The 25,042-nt window shown below is 43.2% G+C and overlaps 2 protein-coding genes and 1 long non-coding RNA gene across 4 annotated transcripts; 1 reads left to right on the plus strand and 2 right to left on the minus strand.

Moving 5' to 3' along the window:
- Positions 1-5,373: 5,373 nt before the first annotated feature.
- LOC133895521 (ABC transporter G family member 45-like) lies at positions 5,374-16,009 on the plus strand. The gene is made up of 22 exons (XM_062335919.1): positions 5,374-5,791; positions 5,891-6,011; positions 8,793-8,881; positions 9,075-9,159; positions 9,287-9,446; positions 9,633-9,709; positions 9,790-9,840; positions 9,909-9,999; positions 10,930-11,231; positions 11,481-12,076; positions 12,175-12,335; positions 12,458-12,561; positions 12,688-12,847; positions 12,932-13,095; positions 13,183-13,515; positions 13,598-13,888; positions 14,217-14,300; positions 14,374-14,507; positions 14,611-14,838; positions 14,935-15,106; positions 15,205-15,459; positions 15,616-16,009. The coding sequence occupies exons 1-22, from the start codon at positions 5,625-5,627 to the stop codon at positions 15,883-15,885; spliced, it is 4,095 nt and encodes a 1,364-aa protein (XP_062191903.1). The 5' UTR covers positions 5,374-5,624; the 3' UTR covers positions 15,886-16,009.
- LOC133895522 (uncharacterized) lies at positions 7,121-15,313 on the minus strand. 2 transcript variants are annotated; one of them, XR_009905618.1, is made up of 4 exons: positions 11,389-11,533; positions 10,323-10,439; positions 9,344-9,431; positions 7,121-7,432 (listed from the first exon to the last, which is right to left on the minus strand). It is a non-coding gene; the product is annotated as an uncharacterized LOC133895522 (long non-coding RNA). The 2 variants fall into 2 exon arrangements; XR_009905620.1 differs by lacking the exons at positions 7,121-7,432; positions 9,344-9,431 and adding an exon at positions 15,221-15,313 and having other exon boundaries at positions 9,523-10,439; positions 11,389-13,781.
- A 4,206-nt stretch (positions 16,010-20,215) lies between the features above and the next one.
- LOC133895837 (transcription factor PCF2-like) lies at positions 20,216-21,725 on the minus strand. Its single transcript, XM_062336357.1, has one exon. It carries the CDS (start codon positions 21,556-21,558, stop codon positions 20,491-20,493), a length of 1,068 nt encoding a protein of 355 aa, XP_062192341.1. The 5' UTR covers positions 21,559-21,725; the 3' UTR covers positions 20,216-20,490.
- Between the last annotated feature and the right edge of the window lie 3,317 nt (positions 21,726-25,042).

Raw genomic sequence — 25,042 nt, forward strand, 5'->3', positions numbered from 1 at the left:
TTTATGAGAAAACTAGAGCTCCATAGCAACTTATTTTAATTGGTTTGATATAAAAGCCTAAGCCAATATTTAATTAAAATTCTCTAAAAAAACCCTATTGTTATAACTTCTAGCAATTTTTAATGTCTCAAATAAATTCTTAAAAATTAGGTAAATTCACTAATATTCTTCTCATATGATGTATAATTTATAAAAATGTTTTCAACCCTAAATTATTTGGTAAAAAAAGTGAGTTCATTTGTAGAGAATATCACATGAAATGATAAAAATAAATATAGATGGAGCATAACTAATGAACTCACTTTTTCATCAAATAACATAAGGTTGAAAATATTTTTATAAATTAGTAAATCACATGAAAAGAATATAGTGAATTTTCTCTGATTTTTAGAATTTATTTGAGGCATTAAAAATTGCTATAAGTTATAACAGTAGGTTTCTTTGAAGAATTTTAATTAAATATTAGCTTAGTCTTTTTAGATCAAACCAATTAAAATGATTGATAGGCTGTTCAAGTTTGTTCATAAAAATATTTACAATAATTTTTAGACCATTCTTATACTCACCGATAAAATCAAGAGTTAAATAAAAAAATACACACATTATACGATCTGCACACACGAACGAAGGTGTTGATTTATATACTAAAAGTATGGCCTACTGTTTGGGTGACACCTTTCAGTGGGCCTGTTGGTGTATGATGTCGCTCGTTGAGAGGACGAGAGGAAGATCTCGTCTGATGAACATGCGTTACGTGGTTTGATCGTGTTTTTTTTTTTGTCTTTTTTTAATTTTCTATTCGGCGACTATTGTTATAATATGTTGAAACGGATATGTTTTTTTGCAAATATTAAAACAGAAAATATATAAATAAAAAAATTCGTCCATCCGTCCATGCCAATACCCGTGTAGTGTTTGCCGCCATGCACGCGCGCAACAAGCCAAGAACAGTAGTGCCGCCGAACGAACGTACAGCGGCTGAGAATTGAACAAAGTAGTTAAGTTTGGCGCGAGTCCTTGCCTTGGTTTTGAATTTTATAAATATATATCCTTCAATTCTGTCTCGTTAGAGCATGTACGGTGCTTAGAGTAAATACTTATAAAAAACGATTTTTTTAACTGTACTGACATAGATATTTAGATGGAAAATAATATATTTACTTAAACATCACTATTTATATTATAATACTAATAAGATAGTTGACACTTTTTTCTTAAACACATAGAATTGTTCACGTCTTATAGCCTACAGGCGGCTTATGCATGCATCCAATATTCCATCCTTTAAAGTCCGATCAGAGCAGGGGCGGAGCCAGCCTTAGGCCAGCCGGGGCTCCGGCCCCCCCTTGGTCCAAGAAATTTTTTGAAGACCCGGGAAACTCGCTAGCTATTGGTGGCATCGATCGGCTGCGCTAGTGAGCTGGGAGCGGGAGAATGAGGAAGAGGGAGATAAAGCCCAGCGTAGAAGATGACGCTCTTGCCTGCATGCCCAATGCCTAGACGGCCTACACGGTTGCCTCTGCAGCCGCCTCGATTCCCAGGCTCCGATCACTGCCTGGCTTCTTGGTCTTGTATGCCCGGCCCCACACTGGATCAGAGGACGCCACCTGTTACGTTCGTTGCGGCTCTTTGCACGTCGCCACGTTCTCTTTGGATCCATCGGAGCTGGAATTTCGATCTCATGGCCGCCAAGAGCCCTCTCTTATATTGTACATCAGTGGTATATGAGCTTTGGTATGTGGTTATGATTAATTATTTTTATAAGTGGAGAAGACTTTTAAAGTTAATTGTTATTTTTTGTTATCGTTGATATGACAAACCCTTTATTGAAAAATAGATTTGAAGAACGCTAAGCGTTCAAAAGTATATTTTGGTTTGTACTGAGCTCGATAATTTTGAAGTCATTGGATGATATTGAATTGAAATATTGTTGCGCTAAATTTGCAAATACTTTCTCTTTAGATGATTCATATGATGTCAAGTTAAATAATCTAATGTTTGAGTTATGGGTTATATAATTGACTTTGCCAGATAGCACAATGTCTTCTATGTAGACTTTGAGTATGTCAGAGAAATATATTATTATTCTAATGTTTCTATTGCTTGTCGAATCTTATTTATTATACATGTAACTATGACGTCAGCTGAAAAAAGCTTTTCAAAGTTAAAATTGTTGAAGAACTATTTCAGATCCACAATGTCTCAAGAAAGATTAAATAGTTTGACAACTTTATGTATTGAGAAAAATTGTTGGATGAGATTGATGTTTATACCATCATTAATGTTTTCACATATAGAAATGTTAGAAAAAATTGTATAAGATGATATCTAGAAAGTGTTTTATGTGAGCGATAGTTTTCAATATACTTTAAGTATTTATCTAAAATAATTTTAATATACTAAATATTATCTTTATAATTTATATGTTAATTAATTTTTGATATGACAATTCAATGGATCTGTTTTTAGTTTCGCTCTGGACCATTAAAATCTTAGTACCGGCCCTGATGGCACCGCCCGGTGAGGTGTATGTACTCCATCGCACGACCTAATATAATTCCCCGTGGTCGACCTGCATGTGTACGCACATACGCTCGAGCTCTGGATTACGCTGTGGACTTGTGGATTATCTCTAGTGCCCTGCATTATTTGACCCGAATATGCAAGCATGACTACTTTGAATTGATTCCATCCAGATCCCGAATTATTTGACCTAATTATAACTAGGTCAAAAAATCACCATCACCATGATATTGTCATTGCTATCGCTATATATATATATCCAGTTGACGTATCGCCCATACACGCATCATCATTTATTTGGAGGTTGAGATGTTGCATTGGCAGATTTATGAATCAACGCATCAGTCAAACTAAGTGCATGACACGTGAAGCTGCCTAGACGCTGACGCAAATGCACTGATTAATTTCTTCATGACCAATATAATTGTCACTTTGTCAGTCGTAGTTAGGCGCAGACACTACCATGTAAGTATAGCTTCTGCAGCAATCAATCAGGGGACTAGAAGCGGTAGCATATATTGGCCTCATCGATCGTGCAAGGCCAATATATATAAAGTATTCTTCAACTGCCTCAGTTAACCCTAAACGTCAAGGGATAACGTACTGCGTCTATTATTCTTCTATTCATGCAAGAATCGAAATTGCAGATCCACGTCTCTAGCATGCATGCATGCATGGTGCAGCAACAGTACTGACATATCAATTGAGTTGTGCTGTGTGCACTACTGCTCGAAGTCAACACTAGCTAGTTATGTAGGAGTATCTCTGCATGTGCAGTTGTTGCAGTCTTGTATGAGACAGAACCCAGATTACGAATGCGTATGCATGGCGACGAGCGGTACAGCTGCAGAAGCATACATATATACATGTGCTGATGATGTGTATGCAATGCAAGCACAGTGCCATCAGTCGATCGATCGATGACTTTGTCATGCATATGCGGCTAAGCGCGCAGGTTCGTGTCTTTTATGAGGTGCGCGCGTGTCCATGCCTTGATGTTGCGGTGCATGCATGCTGGTACCGCGCCGGCCTAGCTACGGACCAACCACCACGAGTGACGCACGGTTTTTAATGCCAGCTGCTCGCTACCATCTTCCAACTCTCCTCTCCAAGGCCGGGCGGCAGCGACGACGTCATATCGCGCGACGGCGGCGGACGGCGGTGGCGCAGATCGACCGACGACTCGTACGTACTGCAATTAATCAGTACGTGCAGTAACGATCGACATCACGTAACATCAGTTGGGCGATTAGTTAGAACTACTACAGAAACTATTTTCAGAGACTAACAGTGACTGCCTCTTCGCTTCGCTTGGCATCAGTTGGGCGAGGGACTAACGATCGACATCACGTAGCGTAGCTAATAGACGTACAGTAACTGCCTTGCCGGTACCTACGTTGTTCGAGTGTTGTACGTATCATATGCACTGCACTGTCTATTAGTATTATTATTGTATTGCCTGATACGCCGCGCCATTGATTCATGTAGCTGCTTAGACTAAGTACAAGCAAGAAAACAATGTATCTCCATCAGACTACAATCTGTAGCAGTTATCGATCCATCTGTGTGTTCCTAGTTGGAATTTCTATATATGCTTTCCTTCCCAGCTACACAAGGAACGATCCAACCGAGAGCACAGATGTGAGCACACGCTATGTAGCTACTATCATTCCTGTATATATCTAGCAGCATGTATTCATCATACTACTACTACTACTTGGCAAGAAAACAAATATACAGGAGAATTCTGGAACTTGCAGGCGCGCAGGCGATCGATATATTGCTGGAGGACGGCTGACATCTATGCAGGGCCGTATCGTTCGAACAAGGTTGTAGCTAGTGCATGCCTGGAATCGTCATCGGTCTTGTTTGGCACGTAACCATCGACCGACCATCCGGAATTCATCAATTCTAGGAGTGTATACTTCTCCAAGTAATGTGGCACAGCTTCCAGACACCTGAATTGCACTCTTTAATGAAATAGTACGCACTAGTTATACAGTAGAATTCTAGATCGTTTTCTTTTTTTTAAAAAAAAAATACCATATGGCTATGAGAGCTATTAGTTATATACTCGATCCCCCCTTTTAAATATTTGTCCAGTACACGTACGTACCAAAAAGAATCCTGACATTTGATCTAGATTTTGCTAATAGCAAAGAAAGCATGGCCTAATTGAAAACTAGCAAATGGTACACATTCATCACTCATGCACCACCATGATGGTCCAAAAGTATGGGCGCAATCTCGCGTACTACAGTAGTGTGATGCATGCTGCTGTACTGTCTCGAAAACTACTACTCCCTCCGATCGTAAATGTAGGTCGTTTTAAATTTGTACATAAAGATTAAAAAAAATCAAATAACTTTGTTACCCTTTATTTATTCTGTATTAGAAAAGATAACCCATTCATTTGTGAGAGCGGTAACATTTATTAAACAAGAGAAAGGAGGGAATAAAAGATAAAAAAAGTACATAGAAGTTCGAGAATGACTTATATTTAGAGAATAGTTGATGAAACTAAAACGACCTATATTTGCAATCAGATGGAATTGTTTAGCCCTTAAATGATAGGATTAAGATAACACTATTTTCGCTGACGTACGCGGAGAGAAGACATTTATTTTCTTAAAAAAATAGTTATATCTATCTCTATATACTTACCCTTTTAAATATATGGCACCTATGGTTACAGATCCTTTTATCTCTTGCAAGTTAGTTAAAACTAAATGGCTGCCCTACGCATTATCTCTAGGTCGGACGGAGTGGCGTTAATAGTTGTTGGGAAATTGCATTTGCCTTAAAACTCAATCACCTAACACCTGTTAGTCTAAACACACACATATATGCCTCTTGCTCGCTCTGCCTCTGCTTATGTATATATATATATCAATCGATCTAGTGCACTACATGTGCCTGCATATACACGCGCATACAGGCATCGATCGATGCACGTACGTACGCGCTGTGCCGACCATTCGTGCGCTTGCCTAGGACAACAATTAAGCAGCTAGTTGAGCCGTCGTCGTGAGTCTCGACATACTTGTAGCTAGCTGGTCGTTGGAAGCTGGAGCTAGTTAGCATATCGATCGGCGCCGAGGATGGAGTACAGGGAAGGGCAGCCGGCGCCGGCGGCCGTGGAGCTCATCCGTACTGAAGATCAAGGGTCGTCGTACGTGAGCACGACGACGGGGAGGAGGGAGCTGGTGCCGCTCACCCACAACGACAACCGCGGCTTCCTCCGGATGCTCCGCGAGAAGAAGGAGAGGTGCGTGCGAACTGGCACGCATGCGTCTCGATCTGTGCATCATTCATGTATGTTGATTTGAGGCGCGCTGACGCATGCATGCATGGACTGATCGATCAGGCTGGGCGTGGAGGCGGCGAAGGTGGAGGTGCGGTTCGAGAGGCTCACCGTGGAGGCGGACGTCCGCGTCAGCCGCCGCGCCGTCCCGACGCTGCTCAACTGCGCCACCAACGCCGCCGAGGTATGCAGTAGCTATTTAAAAAGTCATTTTCTATAATATTATTACAGTATCCGCTAACACTATTATAGTACTTTTTATTTTTTTTTCATCTTTAGTAAATACTTTATTTTTCACCTTCTATTACTCTTATACTTCCTCGGATCTACAGTCATTCTCTAGCTACAGTAATTCGGCCCGTCCTGAGGAGCTCCCGCATCAATATATGGAGCGGGCAGATGGATCGACAAAAAGTATAAGCACAGTGATACAATTCGATTTTAAGGGTTCTGTTGGAGTTGTCCTTACTTTGTTGCCCCTCTCTCTCTGAGAGAGAGATGGATTTGGTGAGACACATAAAATGGATGGATGTCCTCCGGAAGCAATAGATCAGTTGAGGTCCGTGTAGGTTACGGTGTGGCCGATCGACGCACGAGCGAAGCCTGATCAGGACCTAGTGCTTCCGAATCTCATGGATCTTGAGGAAAATCAAGTTAGTTAGCACGTGCTTCTACTAGTTGGTACATGCATGCAGAGGGTGACTCCCATCTCCTGCATGTTTAGTTACAGATACTTTTTTGCACACGACCGTATATGTCCGACTGGTAAATCTGTAGCTTGTTATGGATAAAATAGCCAGTTCAATTCAATTGTCCAAGACATTGATCGAGGTAAGAAATCTAACCAACCTCTACTTTAAAAAATTTGCTTGTATCATAAGTATACTACATAGTATTTCTAAGATACTAGATTAATCAGGATTGGCTTATGACCTAAGTGGTCGTATTTTATAACATAAGAGTCCTATCAAGTGTCAGCTTAATCTGCTCTTGCTATAAATTCTTCACTTATCTCACTACAGAAGGGATGTAGAGGGCCATATCTCCATATCAATAGGGTTGCCCCCACCATGTCCTCCATCCTTGACTCAGCAATGCCATTATATTCATGGGCTCCATCTAGCTTGCGACAGATTCCATAGCCTGAGATATTCGACAAGGATAGTGTCTGATGCTCTGTGTATTATTAGCAAGGTACGGCTAGTGGAAACGGATCCTCTGACTTCAGATGAATTGAAGTCACAGTGATTTCAAAACGTCGTGAGCCATTCAATCTCAAATGGATAGACAAGATTTGACGCTACAAAATTTATATAAACAGTAAAATCAATACAGTATTTCCGTGAACAATTGACCTGCGTCCCACTGCATACTAATGTAGCACATCTCATTGTCATGTATTAGTAGCGCGTCTAATCATATGCTGGTCACTGATGAGGATCTCCAGTCCATCCTTACCAGACGGTGTCAACGACAGCAACAGTGGCGACAATTCCTTATTAAATGAGACCTTGTCCGATGCCCCGGGCCGTTGCTTGTTCGTTTTCCCAGTGAAGAAAGAGACCAGAACACGTTTCTCAGATTTCTCATCATGATTTAATTTCCCTTCAAAAAGATAAGCCATGATTAATTAGATTCACTGCCCAGATATTTGGATAATAGTACGAGCATCAACGTTGTTCATGCAACTACTAGAAAAAGGTAAGCTTTACAAAAAAAAGGAGAGAAAAGGTTGTTTCTCCTGACACCTTTTGAGCTTGAACTTGAAACCTTAAAGGTTGATGCAAAACTTCATAGGCCATGTCCACAAAGTATTTATAGAATTTCATGTCAGTTTGCTAGTTAAATCAAACTGGTTTGCATGATTGGATTTATCTCATGATTTATACTTATATGTCCCCAAATAAAAGATCAATAATCATTCATTAGGTATGGGCTGAACATAAATACTACGGACCTTAACCAGAAACGTTCATAGCTGTACTACTGCAATCGAGGGGTGATCTCAATGCAGTTACTGAAAGTGGATGGCAGATAGAAGTATCGCAAAATAACATATATTTATACATTTGGAAGCATGAATACTGATTACTATTGCCAACACTTTGCACTTCTTTTTACCTAAACTGTGGAAGAGACCAAACTAGTCGCCAACACTTTGTGACAAACTTTAGCTAGGAAGTCCACCAAGCATAAACTAGAGAACTAAGAATGTGCGACGCAGGGATTTCAATTTCGTTTTACAATTTTTTTCATTCACCGGTGAAAAGTCCGAAATTCGCAAAATTTCGCCAAAATTTCGGTCATTTTTCGTCCTCTACTCTGTCAATACCACGTGTCAGCAAAAGAAAACTCCTGAATTAGATATTTTGTCCCCCTCCGAAATTCCTGAAATTCGTGAAATTCCAGACATTTTAGGAAATTTTAATCCCTGGTGCGACGTGCCACAAACTATGGTATATATAACATACAAATGGTCAAACTTCCCTAACTTGGTTGTGGCAAAGTTTAGCATCGATCTAAATAGCCCCTATATGTACTATCTAATCATGTTCGTGGAGATCTGACAACTATGCCAATCCTGACTTTCCAAAACTCCATGTGTTCGATCTGGCAAAGTTTAGGCTTTTCAAAGCGCTTATTTATTTATATTTCTGGTGCAGTTGTTAGTTAGAAGCATGTTTTTGGGATATGTAACAGAAAAAATCACACTAGGAACGACAAATATTCCTCTAACTAACTATATTCCACAGCACAACGAAGGACAGCAACCGCAAACCAACCCTTAATCTAGAATCAAAAGTATACTGTCGGTTGTTATGCTGCTGTGTACTTTAGCAAGCCGCTAGGGTACAAGGAAAAGACCCATCAAAATCAATAGGCTGTATTTCTTTTGCCATGCAAAGCCAATAGGCTGTATTCAAAAACCATATTTTCGTAATGAACAGTTTATTTTGTTATGCAGGAATTAGCAACATCTTCACACATGTGTGTTACAAGGAAAAGACCCATCAAAATCATAAATGAAGTAAGCGGGATTATTCAACCATCAAGGTAAATGTCTCCATACCTTTCACTAACTTCCAAGTGCAGGCATAGATCCCGTTCTATGATGATTCTATCTAAAAATTGTGCTTGACCAAATTTAACAGAGAAGTTAATAAAATACACCTGTATGAGTTTGTTAGCCTTTCATTTAGTTAACAGTCTTTACTAAGATATTGAATTTTCTATCCCATTCTATTAGGATGACACTTCTTCTAGGAGCACCCGGTTCAGGGAAAACAACATTTTTAAAAGCATTAGCAGGAAAGTTGGATTCTTCTTTGAAGGTAGACTGACTTACCTACATGATGTCAAAAGTATTTGTCAACGAGAAAAGGAAAAAAAAAGGTAAAAATAATGTTCAGCATTGACTAACAAAAATGTGTTTTCTTAATGATGCAATGATTGTAATAGTTCAAAGGCAAGGTCATGTACAACGGAGAAGAAATGAATTCCTCAACACCTCAGTACCTGCGTGCTTATGTTAGCCAGTATGATCTTCACCATCCTGAGATGACAGTAAGGGAGACGATCGACTTCTCTTCCAAGATGCTGGGAACTAATAATGAATTTGGTAAGACATGCTCTTGCAAATAGTGAGCTATTCATTTCGAAGATTATTGGAATGTGTTGCAATTTATAACAATGCATACACTGTAACTCAAGAAAGAAGTATCTATAGAATATTCAAGATATATCAAATTTTCCATGGCAAATATACTGACACAAAGTTCATGTTTGCTTGGAATGAAAACCTCAGAGATGCTAGGAGAAGCGATAAGAAGAAAAAAGGGTGTCATCAATAAAGTGGACCAAGATCTTGATTCATTAATTAAGGTAGTTCGTTCTGTACTCCTTTATTTCTGCTAAAACTGGATTATACTTGGTTTAATTACTCAAACAGGTGTTCTCTGCAGGCCACCACCTTTGGAGAAGGAAGAAACCTTGCAACAAACTATATTATCAAGGTAACTTGGTTACTTTTTCAATTTGTTATATATCTTAACATATAATAGTAAAAGTTGATTATATGCAGATACTTGACTTGTCTGAGTGTGCTGACACTCTAGTAGGAGACGAGCTGAGAAGAGGAATATCAGGAGGGCAAAAGAAAAGAGCCACAATTGGTAAGCATACCCTCAATCGTTACTGCCTATGGGTGCATTTTCTGTCTTTCCAACCAGAACTTAAGGTAAAATACATATATAGCTACAGGCTTTGTATAGCTGCCACTGGCAGCACGTGCTTCGATATGAAATAAAGCTACATTAACTGAAATTTTACCACCTTAAGAACTTCCCTCAAGCAAAAGGTTCTTAACAGGACAGGAATCTTCATGATAACAAAGAATGCTTATAGTGTTAAAAAAAGAATGTTTATAACTATCAAACCAGATGGAAGAAACTAGCTAGAAAATCAGAACAGGGAACAGAGTAAGGATATACTTAACTGGCACCTAAGTGAAGGCCAGAACTAGTACAGGAATTCTTGTAGTCTATCAGAATTATCTATTCATTTTCCAGTACAAAGTGCCAACTGGAAACTTCAGTTAATATGCTCAATTTCTCTACAAAAAAAAGTGAATCTAGTTAGTGCAACATCTCCAGGTCCAAGAGTAAATAGCATGAAGACTAACATAATTGTTTTCAATCAAATGAACTGTGAAAACAGTAGATCATAGTGGCAATACTGTAGTATGTTCTCCCTTTATGAACTCTCTAGTGTCTATCGGGTTGAAACTCTGACATTTTATTCCACTGGATCAGAGCAAGCGTCCCTTAATATGTTATAACTCAATGTAAATAGGATTTATGTGCACTCTTGGAAGGTCTCTGCACTGTATACCTTTTAGTTGCTACACAGAAAACTTAAAAGTAGTGGCATTCATGTCATAGTGCATCCTGCGCAAATAATATGCCAGTTACATAGAAGAAAACTGTTATGGTGCTAGTGCCAAGTACCAAGGTTTAAGTTCAAATATTGACATCATGGTCGACATTTTTATTTGCGAATTCATTGAAGCTGGCATGCATTCAAATGATTTTTTTTTAATGCAGGAGAGATGCTAGTTGGTCTAGCAAGATGCTTCTTTATGGATGATATATCAACAGGCCTAGATAGCTCCACCACATTTGAGATCATGAAGTTTCTCCAACAGATGGCACATTTGATGGATCTCACGATGGTTATTTCCTTGCTGCAACCACCTCCCGAGACATTAGAATTATTTGACGACATAATACTTTTATGTGAGGGACAAATTGTTTATCATGGTCCTCGAGAAAATGCTACAGACTTCTTTGAAGCTATGGGATTCAATTGCCCCAGCAGGAAGAATGTAGCGGATTTCCTTCAAGAGGTACTCAATAATCAACTGTATCGATAAGGAACAGCTAAACATACCAATAATGCTTAGTGCTGAAAATTGATTATACTTACTGAATTAATGTACAGAATAACTTTAAGGCAACCAATACACTAAATCCACAAAATTAAACAGCCGATAGATGACTCACAATTTCAGCAGTGGCACAAAAATCAGTATTCTGCAATATATGTACTTGTGCAAAATAATGTATTAGCTTTTCTCCAATTGACCACTGACCAGGTAACCTCAAAGATGGACCAAAAGCAATACTGGGCTGGTGATGAAAATAAGTACCAGTACCATTCAATTGAAAAATTTGCAGAATCCTTCCGCACCTCCTATCTCCCTCGACTTGTAAAAGACAAACTCTACAGTCCAAACAATACTGGAAAGAACAAGGGAGTAAAAATGAATGCAAGTCGCAGGATCTCCAGATGGAACATTTTCAAGGCATGCTTCTCAAGGGAAGTACTGCTTCTAAAAAGAAACTCTCCGGTGCATATATTCAAGATCATACAGATAACTGTTATGGCCCTGGTGATCTCTACACTTTTCCTGAGAACAAATATGAGTCACAATTCCGTACTTGATGCCAACAAATACATGGGAGCACTCTTTATGGCTGTTGTCATAGTAAACTTCAATGGCATGACTGAAATTGCAATGACAATAAAGCGGCTTCCCACCTTCTACAAGCAAAGAGAGTTACTAGCATTGCCAGGATGGGCACTCCTTTCTTCAGTTTTCCTTATTAGCATCCCAATTTCACTTGTTGAGACAGGCCTTTGGACGGGCTTAACCTACTACGTGATTGGATTTGCACCTTCCCTTATCAGGTACTCATCTCTTGCCACTTATATACCTAAAGATCTGAGAAATAAATAGTACTTCAATAGGACGAAGTAACACAAAAGACTTCCCTTGCTTATGGCAGGTTCATCCAGCACTTTGTGGTACTTTTTGGCATGCATCAAATGTCAATGAGCCTGTATCGCTTCTTAGCAGCCATAGGAAGGACACAAGTGATGGCCAACATGCTAGGGACTGCAGCTCTTATAGCAATCTACATATTTGGGGGCTTCATCATATCAAAAGGTTAGATGATTTAGCTCAGAATACATCAGGAAGCATTAGTATACGACACTCAGTAACACAGGACAAGTATTATTAAAGGCTTTGTGCAACTAAGTTGCTTACCAATCTGCACATTGAAACAGATGATCTCCAACCATGGTTGCGCTGGGGATATTGGACATCCCCATTCACCTACGCACAGAATGCGATCTCCCTGAACGAGTTTCTTGACAAAAGATGGGCTACAGTAAGCACTCATTTCAACACTTGGAATTGCTAACTGTATGCTAGTGTATCTTTCTCAAACTACACTAAGATTCTTGATTAAATGTATAAATACACCACAACTGACAATGATCTTGGGTACTGATAGGAATTCAATTATGCCAATGCTAACACTGTCGGTGAAGCTATCCTCAAGATCAGGGGGCAGCTTACGGAATGGCACTGGTATTGGATTTGTGTCGGCATTTTATTTGGATTCTCGCTGGGCTTCAACATCCTCAGCATATTTGCATTGGAGTTCATGAACTGTATGTACACTAATCTGTCACAAATCTTGTAAATGATGAAAAGAAATGAAAAAGATAATTATCTGTCTTGTTTACTATTTGCAGCTCCACACAAGCATCAAGTTAACATCAAGGTCACCAAGGCGAATTCAGAGTACCAAAGCCAAATGGTTGGAAATGGCAATGAGTCAACTGATCAAGCTATCCTCCCATTTCGGCCCCTCTCCCTTGTCTTTGATCATATCAACTATTTCGTTGACATGCCTAAGGTAATCCCTTGACCACTTCAAACCTTACCCAATAGCTGCATCAATTCCAGTCAACTACTGACCAAAAGAACACACGTATTCCACCAGGAGATGGCAAAAAATGGAGTAACGGAGAAAAAGCTTCAGCTGCTACAAGATGTCAGTGGTGCTTTCAGGCCAGGAGTGCTAACAGCTCTGATGGGGATAACTGGCGCTGGCAAGACAACATTGCTCGATGTATTGGCTGGAAGAAAAACTGGGGGATATATTGAAGGGACTGTTAAGATAGCAGGCTACCCTAAGAAGCAGGAGACATTCTCAAGGATATCAGGTTACTGTGAACAGAGTGACATTCACTCCCCTAATCTCACTGTTTACGAGTCACTGAAGTTTTCTGCATGGCTTCGTCTGCCTTCAAATGCTAAACCTCATCAAAGAGATGTATGTGCATCAACCTCGCCCCCTCTTTATCATTGCTGGAAGCTGGTACCTGACACAAAATTTCTCTTCAAATGTATTTCAGATGTTTATCGAAGAAGTCATGAGCCTTGTTGAGCTCACTGACTTGAAGAATGCCATGGTGGGCATCCCAGGGTCAACTGGCCTGTCAGCCGAGCAGCGGAAAAGACTAACAATAGCTGTGGAGCTGGTAGCTAGTCCCTCCATTATATTTATGGATGAGCCAACCACTGGCTTGGATGCTCGTGCTGCAGCAATTGTCATGAGAACAGTAAGAAAGACGGTAGACACTGGACGAACTGTTGTCTGCACAATTCATCAGCCAAGCATCGATATATTTGAATCTTTTGATGAGGTATGAACGAGTTTAAATGGTATAAATAGGTAGAGAAAGATATAACTATAACAAGAAATAAAGAAATATGATACATGATAGTCCAGTGCCCAAGTGGTGTCAAGATGAAAAGGTATCAATTACACAACAAAAACTAGCATGCTTCCTGCCATAATTAAGCAGCAAAACGAATTGGCCAAGTAAAGAGTAGTATGCATAGAGATCTTAAAAATAGTCTTGACCTAAAGTAGAAAAAGATCAAGGAACTACATGATAACTGGCCTTTTATACGAGTAGGTACTGCAAAATTAACCTTCTGAGTGTTTCGATTCAATTTGGACAATTGCAGCTTCTGCTTATGAAAAGAGGAGGTCAGCTCATATACAGTGGTTCGCTAGGTCCACTATCTAGAAACATGATAAAGTATTTCGAGGTAAGATTGCCTGAGATGGATATTTATTTGTAAGACACAGAGAGAAGAAAATATTAAAGTTACTTTGTCACAGGCTATACCTGGCGTTCCTAGAATAAACAAGGGCCAAAACCCAGCAGCATGGATGTTAGACATCAGTTCACACACAACAGAATATGAGATTGGAGTGGACTATGCAGAAATTTATCGCAACTCCTCCCTATACAGGTACGCCCGTAGTACAATCATAAAGCTGCAGATCACTTTACTGTTAGCTGGTATAAACAATAAGGTGAAAGTGAATCTAATGGAATCTCGGTGGTGTCTGCAGGGAGAACATGCTTCTAATCGATGGGTTGGAAAAAACAGAACCAAACACAGAGGATCTACATTTTCCTCACGGTTATTGGCAAAATTTCACGACGCAATGTGTGGCTTGCCTGTGGAAGCAAAATTGTGCATATTGGAAAAACTCAGAGCACAATGTTGTTCGGTTCATAAACACTTTTGCTGTATCAATCATGTTTGGAATCGTATTTTGGAAAATTGGCTCAACCATGTAAGTGAGGTTCTGATGCCTTAAGATTTTTTTGTTTCATGAATACTCACTTATTGATGCCCCAATAAGATTTTACTCGGATTTCATTTGCAACAGCAAGGACGAGCAAGATGTATTCAACATACTAGGAATCGTATACGGGTCAGCACTGTTCCTGGGTTTCATGAATTGCAGCATCCTACAGCCGGTCGTGGCAATGGAGCGAGTCGTGCTCTACCGAGAAAAAGCGGCAGGCATGTACTCCACCATGGCCTACGCCATCGCTCAGGTAACAACATAAATCACTGATCGAGCTGTCTAAAAGTATCAATTGTTCTGAATGCAGCATGCTTGGCACGGATATTAAACCAGGTTCCCATGTTGCAGGTGTCGGTCGAATTACCTTACATGTTCGTCCAGGTGCTACTCTTCTCATCGATCGTGTACCCGATGATCGGTTTCCAGCTGAAGGCGACCAAGTTCTTCTGGTTCGTCCTGTACATGGCGCTGAGCTTCATGTACTACACGCTCTACGGGATGATGACGGTGGCCCTGACGCCCAACATCGAGATCGCCATGGGACTGTCCTTCCTCATCTTCATCTTCTGGAACGTCTTCTCCGGCTTCGTCATCGCAAGAGAGGTACTCACTTCAACTTTTTCTAGTATTTGCCACCCTAATTCGACTAGCTACAACAATGCGGAGAGAAATGGATCGAATTAGAGACTCAGTTCCTGGACTGTAGAATCCCCCAAACCAAACCCTCGTACCTGACGGATGTGGATGTGGCTGCTGCAGATGATCCCGGTGTGGTGGCAGTGGGTGTACTGGGCTAACCCGGCGGCGTGGACGGTGTACGGGCTAATGTTCTCGCAGCTTGGGGACCGTACGGAGCTGATCCTCGTGCCGGGGGTCGGGAAGCAGACGGTGCGCGAGTTCCTGGAGGGGTACCTGGGCCTGCAGGACCGCTACTTCGAGCTCGTCACCTGCCTCCACCTTGCCGTCATCGCCCTCTTCGCCTTCCTCTTCTTCCTCGCCATCAAGCACCTCAAGTTCCAGCGCAGGTAGCACCGCCGCCGCCGCCCGCTGCCGGAGCCGCCCACCCTGCCACCCATTTGCCGTGTGCAGGCTGCAAATAACAAAACTGTAGAAAAAGCTGTTGCAAAGTGTGTATACGTTAGTACAGATAATTGAATTTTACCGTATTTAAGTGAAGGAATACGAGTAAATTCAAAGGTCAAAGTGTACTGAACAGAATTTGGAAAATGGAAACGCGTTTTGCATCCAAACTCGCCAGAGGTTCGCAGATGTGTGCGGCTGTTTCGGTTTTGAATTTTTCAGAGCTATCCGGTAGTGCACGCTTTGGAGAAAGATCCTGATATATGCATTAGCAGGACACGGTTATAAGTACAGAGCTTAACTTATTTACTCGTAGGTATATTTATAGATAAAAAATAATATCCAACGAATAGACTATTATAGATATAAATAATATTTACCTATACTCACAAATCTGTTTACATATGAAACCAGTCTGACGGGTAGATTCATCCCAACCCTCAAATCCTCCATCCTTTCCCAACCAACTCCTATTCCCAATTTCCCATCGCCGCTCCTCTCCTAAACTACTGGCATGCCCCGCTGCCACCTTCTAGTCCCAGCCCATAGCCGCCAACTCCTCCCCACCTTGAGCTACCCCACCCCTCCCTGCGCAACACCGCCTCTGCCTCGACCCACCTCACGCTGCGTTGCTCCGACTCGTCTGGCAGGTGAAGTAAAAAGTGATAAGGCCAACTCCAGCAGTGACTCCAAATTTGAAGAATCTAGTGCTATAGTACTGTAGCAACACTGCTTATAGAGGCTGACAGCGGGACCGGAGATAGAAAAAGAGGAGTAGAAGGTAGTAAATAGGGTAGCTGCTGGAGATTAAAAAAATAAGAGATGTTGTAATAATAATATGGGATACTGTAATAGTATTTTTGAGATAAAAATTTGAGTACCTACTGGAGATAGCCTAAGGCCAACTTCAGCAGTTATCCATGCTACAGTATTTTGCGCAAAGTACTGTACCACTGAAAATCGATCTCCATCAGCTACCTCATCCGTGCCACAGTGCCGTACAATACTGCTACAGTGTCCGGAGGGAGTAGTGATCCGTAGTTTTGTGGGGGGGGGTACTGTAGCAGTACTGTTTACAGTGGCTGACAGTGGGTCCAGAGGGGAGGAAACACTGCAGCAGTGTACTGTTCACAGATGCTGATAGCAGAACCGAAGAGAGAAAAAGAGTAGTAGAAGGTACGAAATGGAGTAGCTGTTGAAAATGAAAAAATAAAAGATATTGTAATAGTATTTTTAAGATGAAAATTTAAGATAGGTGTTGAAGATAGCCTAAGTATATATGTAAATGAGTACTACCGTATCCATCACACCCTATTGCTGTCACTAGGGTAGCCTCGTCAACGGAAAAAGTCGTGAGCCATGGCGGACATCCACCGCTGCAAAGGACTGCGTCGGTCATGCCCTCGTGTGAATTTGAGCAAAGGCTGCTTGAAAGTTTCTGCAGGAGTCAGTTTAGTAAAATCCAAACTTGGTATGACATCTGGGAATTTCTTGTAATTCTCCCCAACATTTATCCACTCCATTTTTTAGCGGAATTTATCAGCATCTGTGATCAGTGGCCCGTGGCCTGCTCGCTCGGTGGCGAATGGCCATACCCGCCAGAGCTCGTGACAACTAAACTGGGCTTTGACGGCTTCAGGGGCGCATTTAAGGCCCGGCCCGACGCCATTCCTTTTGAAACTTTTTTATTTTTATATTTTTTTAAAAAAATTACAAAACTAGACATCTATTTAAAAAATTATAAAAATAAACTCCTACCGCCTATTAAAATAAATATGTAGCCCTTTCAACAAGTGACATGTACTCTCAAAGTTCAAAACAATATCAAAATAGTTATTAAAAATTCCGCAACATACTTTTTTTCAAAAAAAATCATGCCAATTTTGATATTGTTTGGAATTTTTATTTTTTTAATCTATCGCTGGTTGGAAATGTGATATGTTTATTTTTATACCTGTCGTTTATTGGAAGGACGGCAGGTGTAGCTTATTTTTGTAATTTTTTTAAACAAATCTCTAATTTTGCAATTTTTTTCGAAATATGAAAATAAAAAAATCCTTCCTTCTGCGTGTCTGCCCCTGACATCATTGGTTTCTTCAAAGTTGTATTATCGTACAGGTTCAGGATGATGGAGACCTCACCCATCCGTAACCTGTATTTCTGCACTGCAGTATGGCGCTCGTTGATCGGTGACGTGACACTGCCGTTCGTTCTAGATGCTCCTGCTGCCAATCCCGTGTCGATGCCCAACGGTGTTGCTCTACTTCTTTCATGGACGTGTGTGTACCGTGTACGTCCAAGCCTTGATCGAAGGTACTGTGCTTTCTAACATAATAAAACTTTCCGGTTATGCAGGTGTAGAAAAAGCTAGTGCTTGATTTTCCAAAACGTGTTGCATTACAGTAGTGCAGACCGTACCAAGCACCTCCACTATGGATAGCAATTACGAACGTACCGTCGTTCGAGTTGTATTATCGTGAGAAATACCGGTACGCGCACGACCTGCCCATTCAGGAGATGATGCTCGTCGAACACAGCCTTTGAATAGGAGAATCCGTATGGGACGCCGCACGAGCAGATTGGGCGTGCCGCACTAGTGGCAAGCTCGTTGCTGTGGCTGAGCACACAAAAGGTTTCTAGCACGAGTAGCCTTTGAATAGGAGATTCCTGCCACTTTCTCCAGTTTTAACAGTATGCTTTATCTTGTCAGTTAAGCTTAAGATGACAAGGTGCGGTCAAGTACATTTCACAGTAGGCCGGCCCGCCTTTAAGCATCCATCCTTTTTCGGTTTCTTTTTCTTTTCTCTTCCCGAGATCAAAGTTGGATGGATTACGATTATCTTTCTTTTCAAAGATAAGGCTATTCAATTATCTGTTTCGTTGGTAGACAGGATAAGTCAATTTTATATTTAATTGGAGGAACAAAGAGGACGGATGTAATAAGAATAATTAACTAAATTATATCTCTTAATATCAAATAATAATAATTTATCATAAGTACACACTAACAACTATCCATGTTAATCTTGCCATACTAATTAATAATGAATAACAAAATACGTTAATTATCAATAATTATACTCTAATTGATATAATCGTACACTAATCAATACGGTACAACACTTATCGATCATAATTATATAATAATAAATACTAACTAATAATACAACATACTAATTATTACTAATTATTTACTAATGATCAAGAATAGACCAGGTGATTGGCTTCATTAGACAAAAAAGCCGGTTCACTCCATCCAACACATATGAGAAATATTCCTCAAAGTGCATGACCATATCACATCCACCCTTTAACCAAATACCTAAGTGCTCCTTTAAAAGTGATGATTGGAAAAACGTAGTAATAGAAAAAACACAAGAATATGATAGAGTGGTAGATGAAAAACAGAGGATTAAAAAATAGAGGAAATTTTCAAACTTGGTGTATGGATGAGCGTGAAAAAACACAAAAATCTATCTCGATCCTACACAGCAAAAAGAGAAAAAAGAGCTAGTAGATTATTTTTCCCTATACTTTTCCTGTGAAATCAAGCAAAAAGTAAAATTTCCTATGTTATTTATTGATGTCCATTCTAATGAACCAAATAGATGAACCGTGAGCGCAAAGAAAAATCTCCTATTCCGATGATTTTCCAACGTTTTTCATACAAATCAAAAGACCGTGAAAAGATGATCGCCATGTCTCATCCAACATCGTCTCAGGATCCAGCGTGCGGATATTCGCGGGCCCGCGTCACCACTCGGGCCCACCTGACCCGGTCCCCACCACGGAGAGAGGAGCGGGCCCCGCGCGCCCCCACCACCGCCACCCAACACGTGTCGAGGCCGGTGCCCACCAGCTGAGTCTACCGCCCCCACCGCGCGGCGGCACCGAGGAGGGAGGGGCCCGCGCCACCAGTCACGTGACGCCGGTGACGGGCAGCTCGGTGGGGTGGCTCGCCTGTCCCCACCCCTAACCCGCTCCCTCCCCACCTCTCTCTCTCTCTGCTCGCAGCGCACGGTCCGCGAGGGCGCGCTTTGACCCACCACCACCAGCTTTGCGCCCGCGCCCGCGCCCCCACCACCCCCGGCCCGAACCACCCACCGCCGGAGACAAAAGCAAAAAGAAACACCCACCCCCACCCCCGGCCCGGCCGTGTGCGTTAAATTTTGCCCCCACGTACGCACGTGCCTGCCGCTCGCCTCTCTCCCTCCGAAAAAGCATTCGTTTAGCCCTCAAAGCAAAACATAGAGAGATTAAATTAGCGAAATGTGGTTAATTTAACTTGATAAACCAGCTGCTCATTTCATTCGAATTGCATGCTGCTTCTACCTCTTTCTTCTTCCTCTCTCTAACACTAACACTGAACTGGGTCACTGAGCTAAGACGGAAAGCACCAACGCGACCGAGCATCACGTAATTACTAGTTCATGATAAGGAGGATTGGGAAAGGGGAAAAAGATTAAATTAGAGCGAAAGGAACCTAAGCTTTGGGGTTGTTGGACTTTGTGGCGTACGGTGGAGTGTGTTCTCTTCGGCTTCGAGCTGTGGGTTTTACTCTTCTGGGCTGGAGTCGGACACCGGCTCCTCGTCGTCGTCCTCCTCCTCCTCCTCGGGGTGGTCCACGTCGTTCCGGCCGCCGCCGCGCTGCTGCTCGTGGGAGCCGGAGCCCGGGTGCTGCAGGTGAAGCTGCTGCTGCTGCTGCTCCGAGTTGCTGTTGTGACACATGGTGGAGATTGCTTGCTGCTGCAGCAGCTGGAAGTCGGCGACGTTCAGCGCCGTCGGGAACACGGTCTGTGCGCCGGCGAGGTTGATGAGCTGCGGCGCGGGCTGGATGGCCCAGAACTGCGTGGGCTGGTTGGCCGCGCCGCCCGGCTGAGGGACCATCCACACGGCGGTGGCTTGCGGGATCATGCGGTTGCCACCGCCGGCCCCGGGGCTGCCGGTGCCCGGGAGCGCGAAGACTGGGACCAGCCCTTGGGGAGCGCCAGAGGCGGTTATGGGAGCGAGGCCGCTTGGTACCGAGATGGCCGCTCCGCCGGTGCCTTGCAGAAGTGGGTCGGCGATGATCGGGTAGTATGCCGCGGGCGCCGCCGTTGCGAGTGGGGACGCGCCGGCCGCCGCGCGGGTGGGCTGCAGCTTCCGGCGGCGCTTGGCGGACGACAACTCGCCGTCGACCACGGCCAGAGACGACGGGCTGGAGGACGAAGATGACTGCGTGGGGATGCGAAGGACGCCGTCAACGGTGGTCGCGATCGCCGGGACAGTGCCGGTGCCCGTGGCGGCGATGATGGCGGGCTCCGACTGCTGCAGCAGCCACCGGATGGTCTCGCCGTCGGACTTGTGCCCTAGCTCCCGCGTGAGCTGGAAGATCCTGGCCGCGCACGCCGCCGGCATGCGGATCCGCCGCCCGCGGCCCTCCACCTTGGTGTGCCGGTCGCGGTTCCGCGGCGGCGCCTTGCGCACGACGGCCATCCCGCCGAAGAACTCCACCGGCTCCGGCTTGGGCACGATGAAGCCGTGCATGGGGATTGCGCCCATCGCCACGCCCGCCGCGCCGCCCACCGCGTGTTGCCGCGCGACCTCCTCCCCCTCCGCCCTGTCCTGCGCCTGCGCCTCCATGGCGCGAATCGCCGGAGAGAGATATGATTGGTTCGGCTCGGCTCGGCTCGGAAAGCTTGTGCTCGCTCGCTCGTCGCGGGCTTCCCTCTCCTTCCGGCTTCCGCGAGTGCGGAGGTGCGGTGGGGTGGGGTGCTTCGGACGGTTTACTTGGCTCGCTGCCTGCGCGTCGAGCGAGAGCTAGATTTATCGGGTGGTGTCACTTAGCGGTGGGACCATGGCGCCCGGGGCCACCCCTCAACTAGGTCGTGGTGGGGACCCTGCTGACCTGTACCGGGCCCCGCCGCTTAATCTGCGCGCCAGTGCGCATCCGACGGCCCAGGGCGCGTTGTCGTTTCCCATCTTCCTGACTCGCGGGGCCCACGAATGGGGGTCAAATGTGCAACGCATTGATGAATAATTAAGGTGTATTATGAGAGAGGGACCATTTGGATTAGGGCCATCATTAGCATGGCCTTAAGATTCGCATCAGTGCGTGACTCATGAGACCTGGTCCTGTATTTGCCGTATGGACTTAATTTAAAGCATCACATATGTTAATTTATTTTTTTCTTATTTTATTATATATAATTTATTTTGTTATTAAAATAAATTTTATGCTAGTAATTTTTATCACGTATCGCATTATAAATTGAGTTCACGTACTTAAATACATTAGACTTTTTTTTACCTGCCAACTACTCTCTCACAAGCCTGCCTCTGACATATTGGGCCAGTAATAAAATAACAAAAACTTGCGTGGGAACTTTAAATGACAGGTGGCCCCGGCACGGAGTAAGCGGGGCCCACCGGCGGCAAGGCATGGGGTCACGGGGTGAGTGGAGGCTACGGTTCATGTAGCGTACCGGAGCAGGGGATCCGGAGCGGGACCCGCGGGCTCCGAGTAGCCCAGCTGGATCCAGCACGGAAAGTGGGGACCACCTGCCTGTAAACGGAGATCTGGGCCCATTTATCCAGTGGTATAATCCACTGAGCAGTGGAAGTTACTCTGTACCTTCCTTTCTCAAAAAAATCAGCTGTTTGTGCATGTTTAAGTTTAAAATAGAATTCATATTCTAATACTGCACATAGTTTTCATTGTTTGTTTGTATTTTTTAAGATTGGATTGCTGTGTCATCTTCCAAAGCTAACCATATGAGTTTAGATATCTCATATTTGTTTACAACCATTTGAGTACAATAATATATTTAAACCATCCGATGCATTTATAAGCTTACGTGCATGTGATTTCAGTCATTAGATCTTGAGTTATACTCGAGTTGTATTCAAATGGCTACGAGATTTGTGCTCTGGCCACATTCCTCACTGGCATCGATGAATTTTGTCTCTAGGATGTAGGCTGGTTTTCTTTGGAACTTGCTGAACTAGATAAAGGTTGGTGGTGAAGGAGCCGGTGATCAGGTTGGTGATGAACGGCAATGGTAGTCATTGCAAAAGACTAGGTAGAAGATAATGCGGGGGGGGGGGGGGGGGGCATTGGGGACGAGAAAAAAAGCAACGAAAGAGGGGTAAGGTCATCTCCAACAGAGGAATACTGCAGCAACAATCGGCACCCGGCTCTACAGTGTAGCTACAGTACCGCGGAGAGAGAAAACAGGGCACTGTAGCACCCGTAATACTGTTTACAGAGACTGACATTGTCCCGAGGAAGAAAACAACGTCTGTTACTGTAACAGTATTGTGGCAACACTGTAGCTGTATTGTTTATAGAGGCTGACAGCGGATCTGGAGAGAGAAAAAGAGGAGTAGAAGGTAGAAAATAGGGTAATTATTGGAGATGAAAAAATAAGGAATACTGTAATAGTGATAGGGGATGCTGTAATAGTATTTTTGAAGATAAAAATTTGAGGTAGTTACTAGAGATAATCTTAAGGTGTTGGGTGGGTGGCGCATAGGTCCGTCAGAGTGATGTTGGAGTGAACTAACTACGATCCATAGACCATGGTACATATAGGATTTGGGGGCTGTGTGGACCATTGAACTTCAAAAATATTGAACTGGTGGCAAAAAGCATGTTAGCCATGAACAATCGGTCATATTATCATCGTGAGTTCATTGTGATTTCTTTTTGTTTTTTAAGTGTGTGTTTCGCATGTATATATAAACCGAAGGTTGTATTTCGCTTTTGTTTGGCACATGACAAGATGACACATAATAAGTGCAGGATCTATTTGGGACACCAAAGTAGGACACAGACCAAATGAAAAAGGGATAATTGACTGTACCACTGCACCAAAATAAGCATATTTTCACCTTATACCACTGCAACTTAAACTATAAAATGGTAAATCTTGTTTTGTTCCATGTGCAAGCATCATCCTGAGAAATAACTTCACAAGAAATACAAAGGAAAACAATTTGGAATGCACAAATAACTAGTGAATCCGGTGCATACAGAGTTCTTCAGCTGTGCGCCTGACACGAAGCTTAGATCACCAGCTGGAATTGGCAGGACATTTGGGTCAACAATTGGATCAGATATAGGATCAGTGGGTATCTCGCTTGCTGATTCACGAAGGATGGCATTAAACATTGCAACGTCCAAACGCGCAACACATTGCTCCATCACCTGATAATGGCAGAACTCATGGGATACGGAAATGTCGCTGCAGAACATGGGTGTGCCGCGGGCTTCGTCGCCCTCCTCGCCGCGGGCGTCGTTTCCCCTACAACCCTTGCAGCGCGCCGCCGCCATCGTCACCGACGCGGGCATCGTTGCCGCCCGCGTCGCCCCTGCCGTCCTCGCAGCGCACCGCGCCGCCGCTCTCGACTCCGCTTGTTGTTCGCACCACCACCGCCACCAAGGCCCGTCGCCGGCCAACAGCAGCTGCAGCAGGTCAAGGGGTTGGCCACCGCCTAGTACCTTTGACACCGCACTTGCCGCGTGACTACGAAGCCTACTGCCCAAGCCGGCTTGCCCGTTCGTGGCACTCGCAAGCCTTGTTGACATGCTCGCGCTCACGCCTCTCCTGCATCATTCACCCACCGGCATATATGTGCAACTGAAATCACGAAATTTTCAGCTCTCTCCCAAAACCTCTACTCGCATCCAACTTATCTAGATCGCTTCCTCCACGAATTTATCTCAACCCAAGAAGAGAGAACATGAAAGAACATCACAAAGCAATATCGAACCAAGAGGGAGAGGAAAAGGAAAGCTTCATGATCCGTCTCAAATCAAAAGGAGAGAGAAAGGAAACAAAACAATACAGAGAACTGTTGACAAATTGGAGCAAAAACACCCGTGGGGTTAGCCGTTGCTTTGCTTGGAGTCCATGTCGAGCCTCCCAGATCCCTTTCAGAGCTCGGATCGAAGGAGAGGGAAGACATTAAGGGGCTGTTTGGTTAGGGTAAAGGAGCAAGTCAAATTTTGATAGTGTGTTGAAAATTTAGTTTTCATTTGGTTTGAGATCAAAATTTAGTCATATTTAAAAAAATTGGCCGGTCAAAATTTTTCTATAGTGTTTTTGACCAATCTCAGACGGCC

The sequence above is a fragment of the Phragmites australis genome, chromosome 16, assembly GCF_958298935.1.
Source record: "Phragmites australis chromosome 16, lpPhrAust1.1, whole genome shotgun sequence".
Classification (NCBI taxonomy): domain Eukaryota; kingdom Viridiplantae; phylum Streptophyta; class Magnoliopsida; order Poales; family Poaceae; genus Phragmites; species Phragmites australis.

Bases quoted from the DNA above. Each gene is read 5' to 3' on its own strand.
- LOC133895521 (XM_062335919.1), top strand. From the start codon at position 5,625: ATGGAGTACAGGGAAGGGCAGCCGGCGCCGGCGGCCGTGGAGCTCATC. The intron at 10,000-10,929 runs GTAAGCATACCC...TTTTTAATGCAG, and splicing joins AAAGAAAAGAGCCACAATTG to GAGAGATGCTAGTTGGTCTA. The intron at 12,562-12,687 runs GTAAGCACTCAT...GGGTACTGATAG, and splicing joins TTGACAAAAGATGGGCTACA to GAATTCAATTATGCCAATGC.
- LOC133895837 (XM_062336357.1), bottom strand. From the start codon at position 21,558: ATGGAGGCGCAGGCGCAGGACAGGGCGGAGGGGGAGGAGGTCGCGCGG.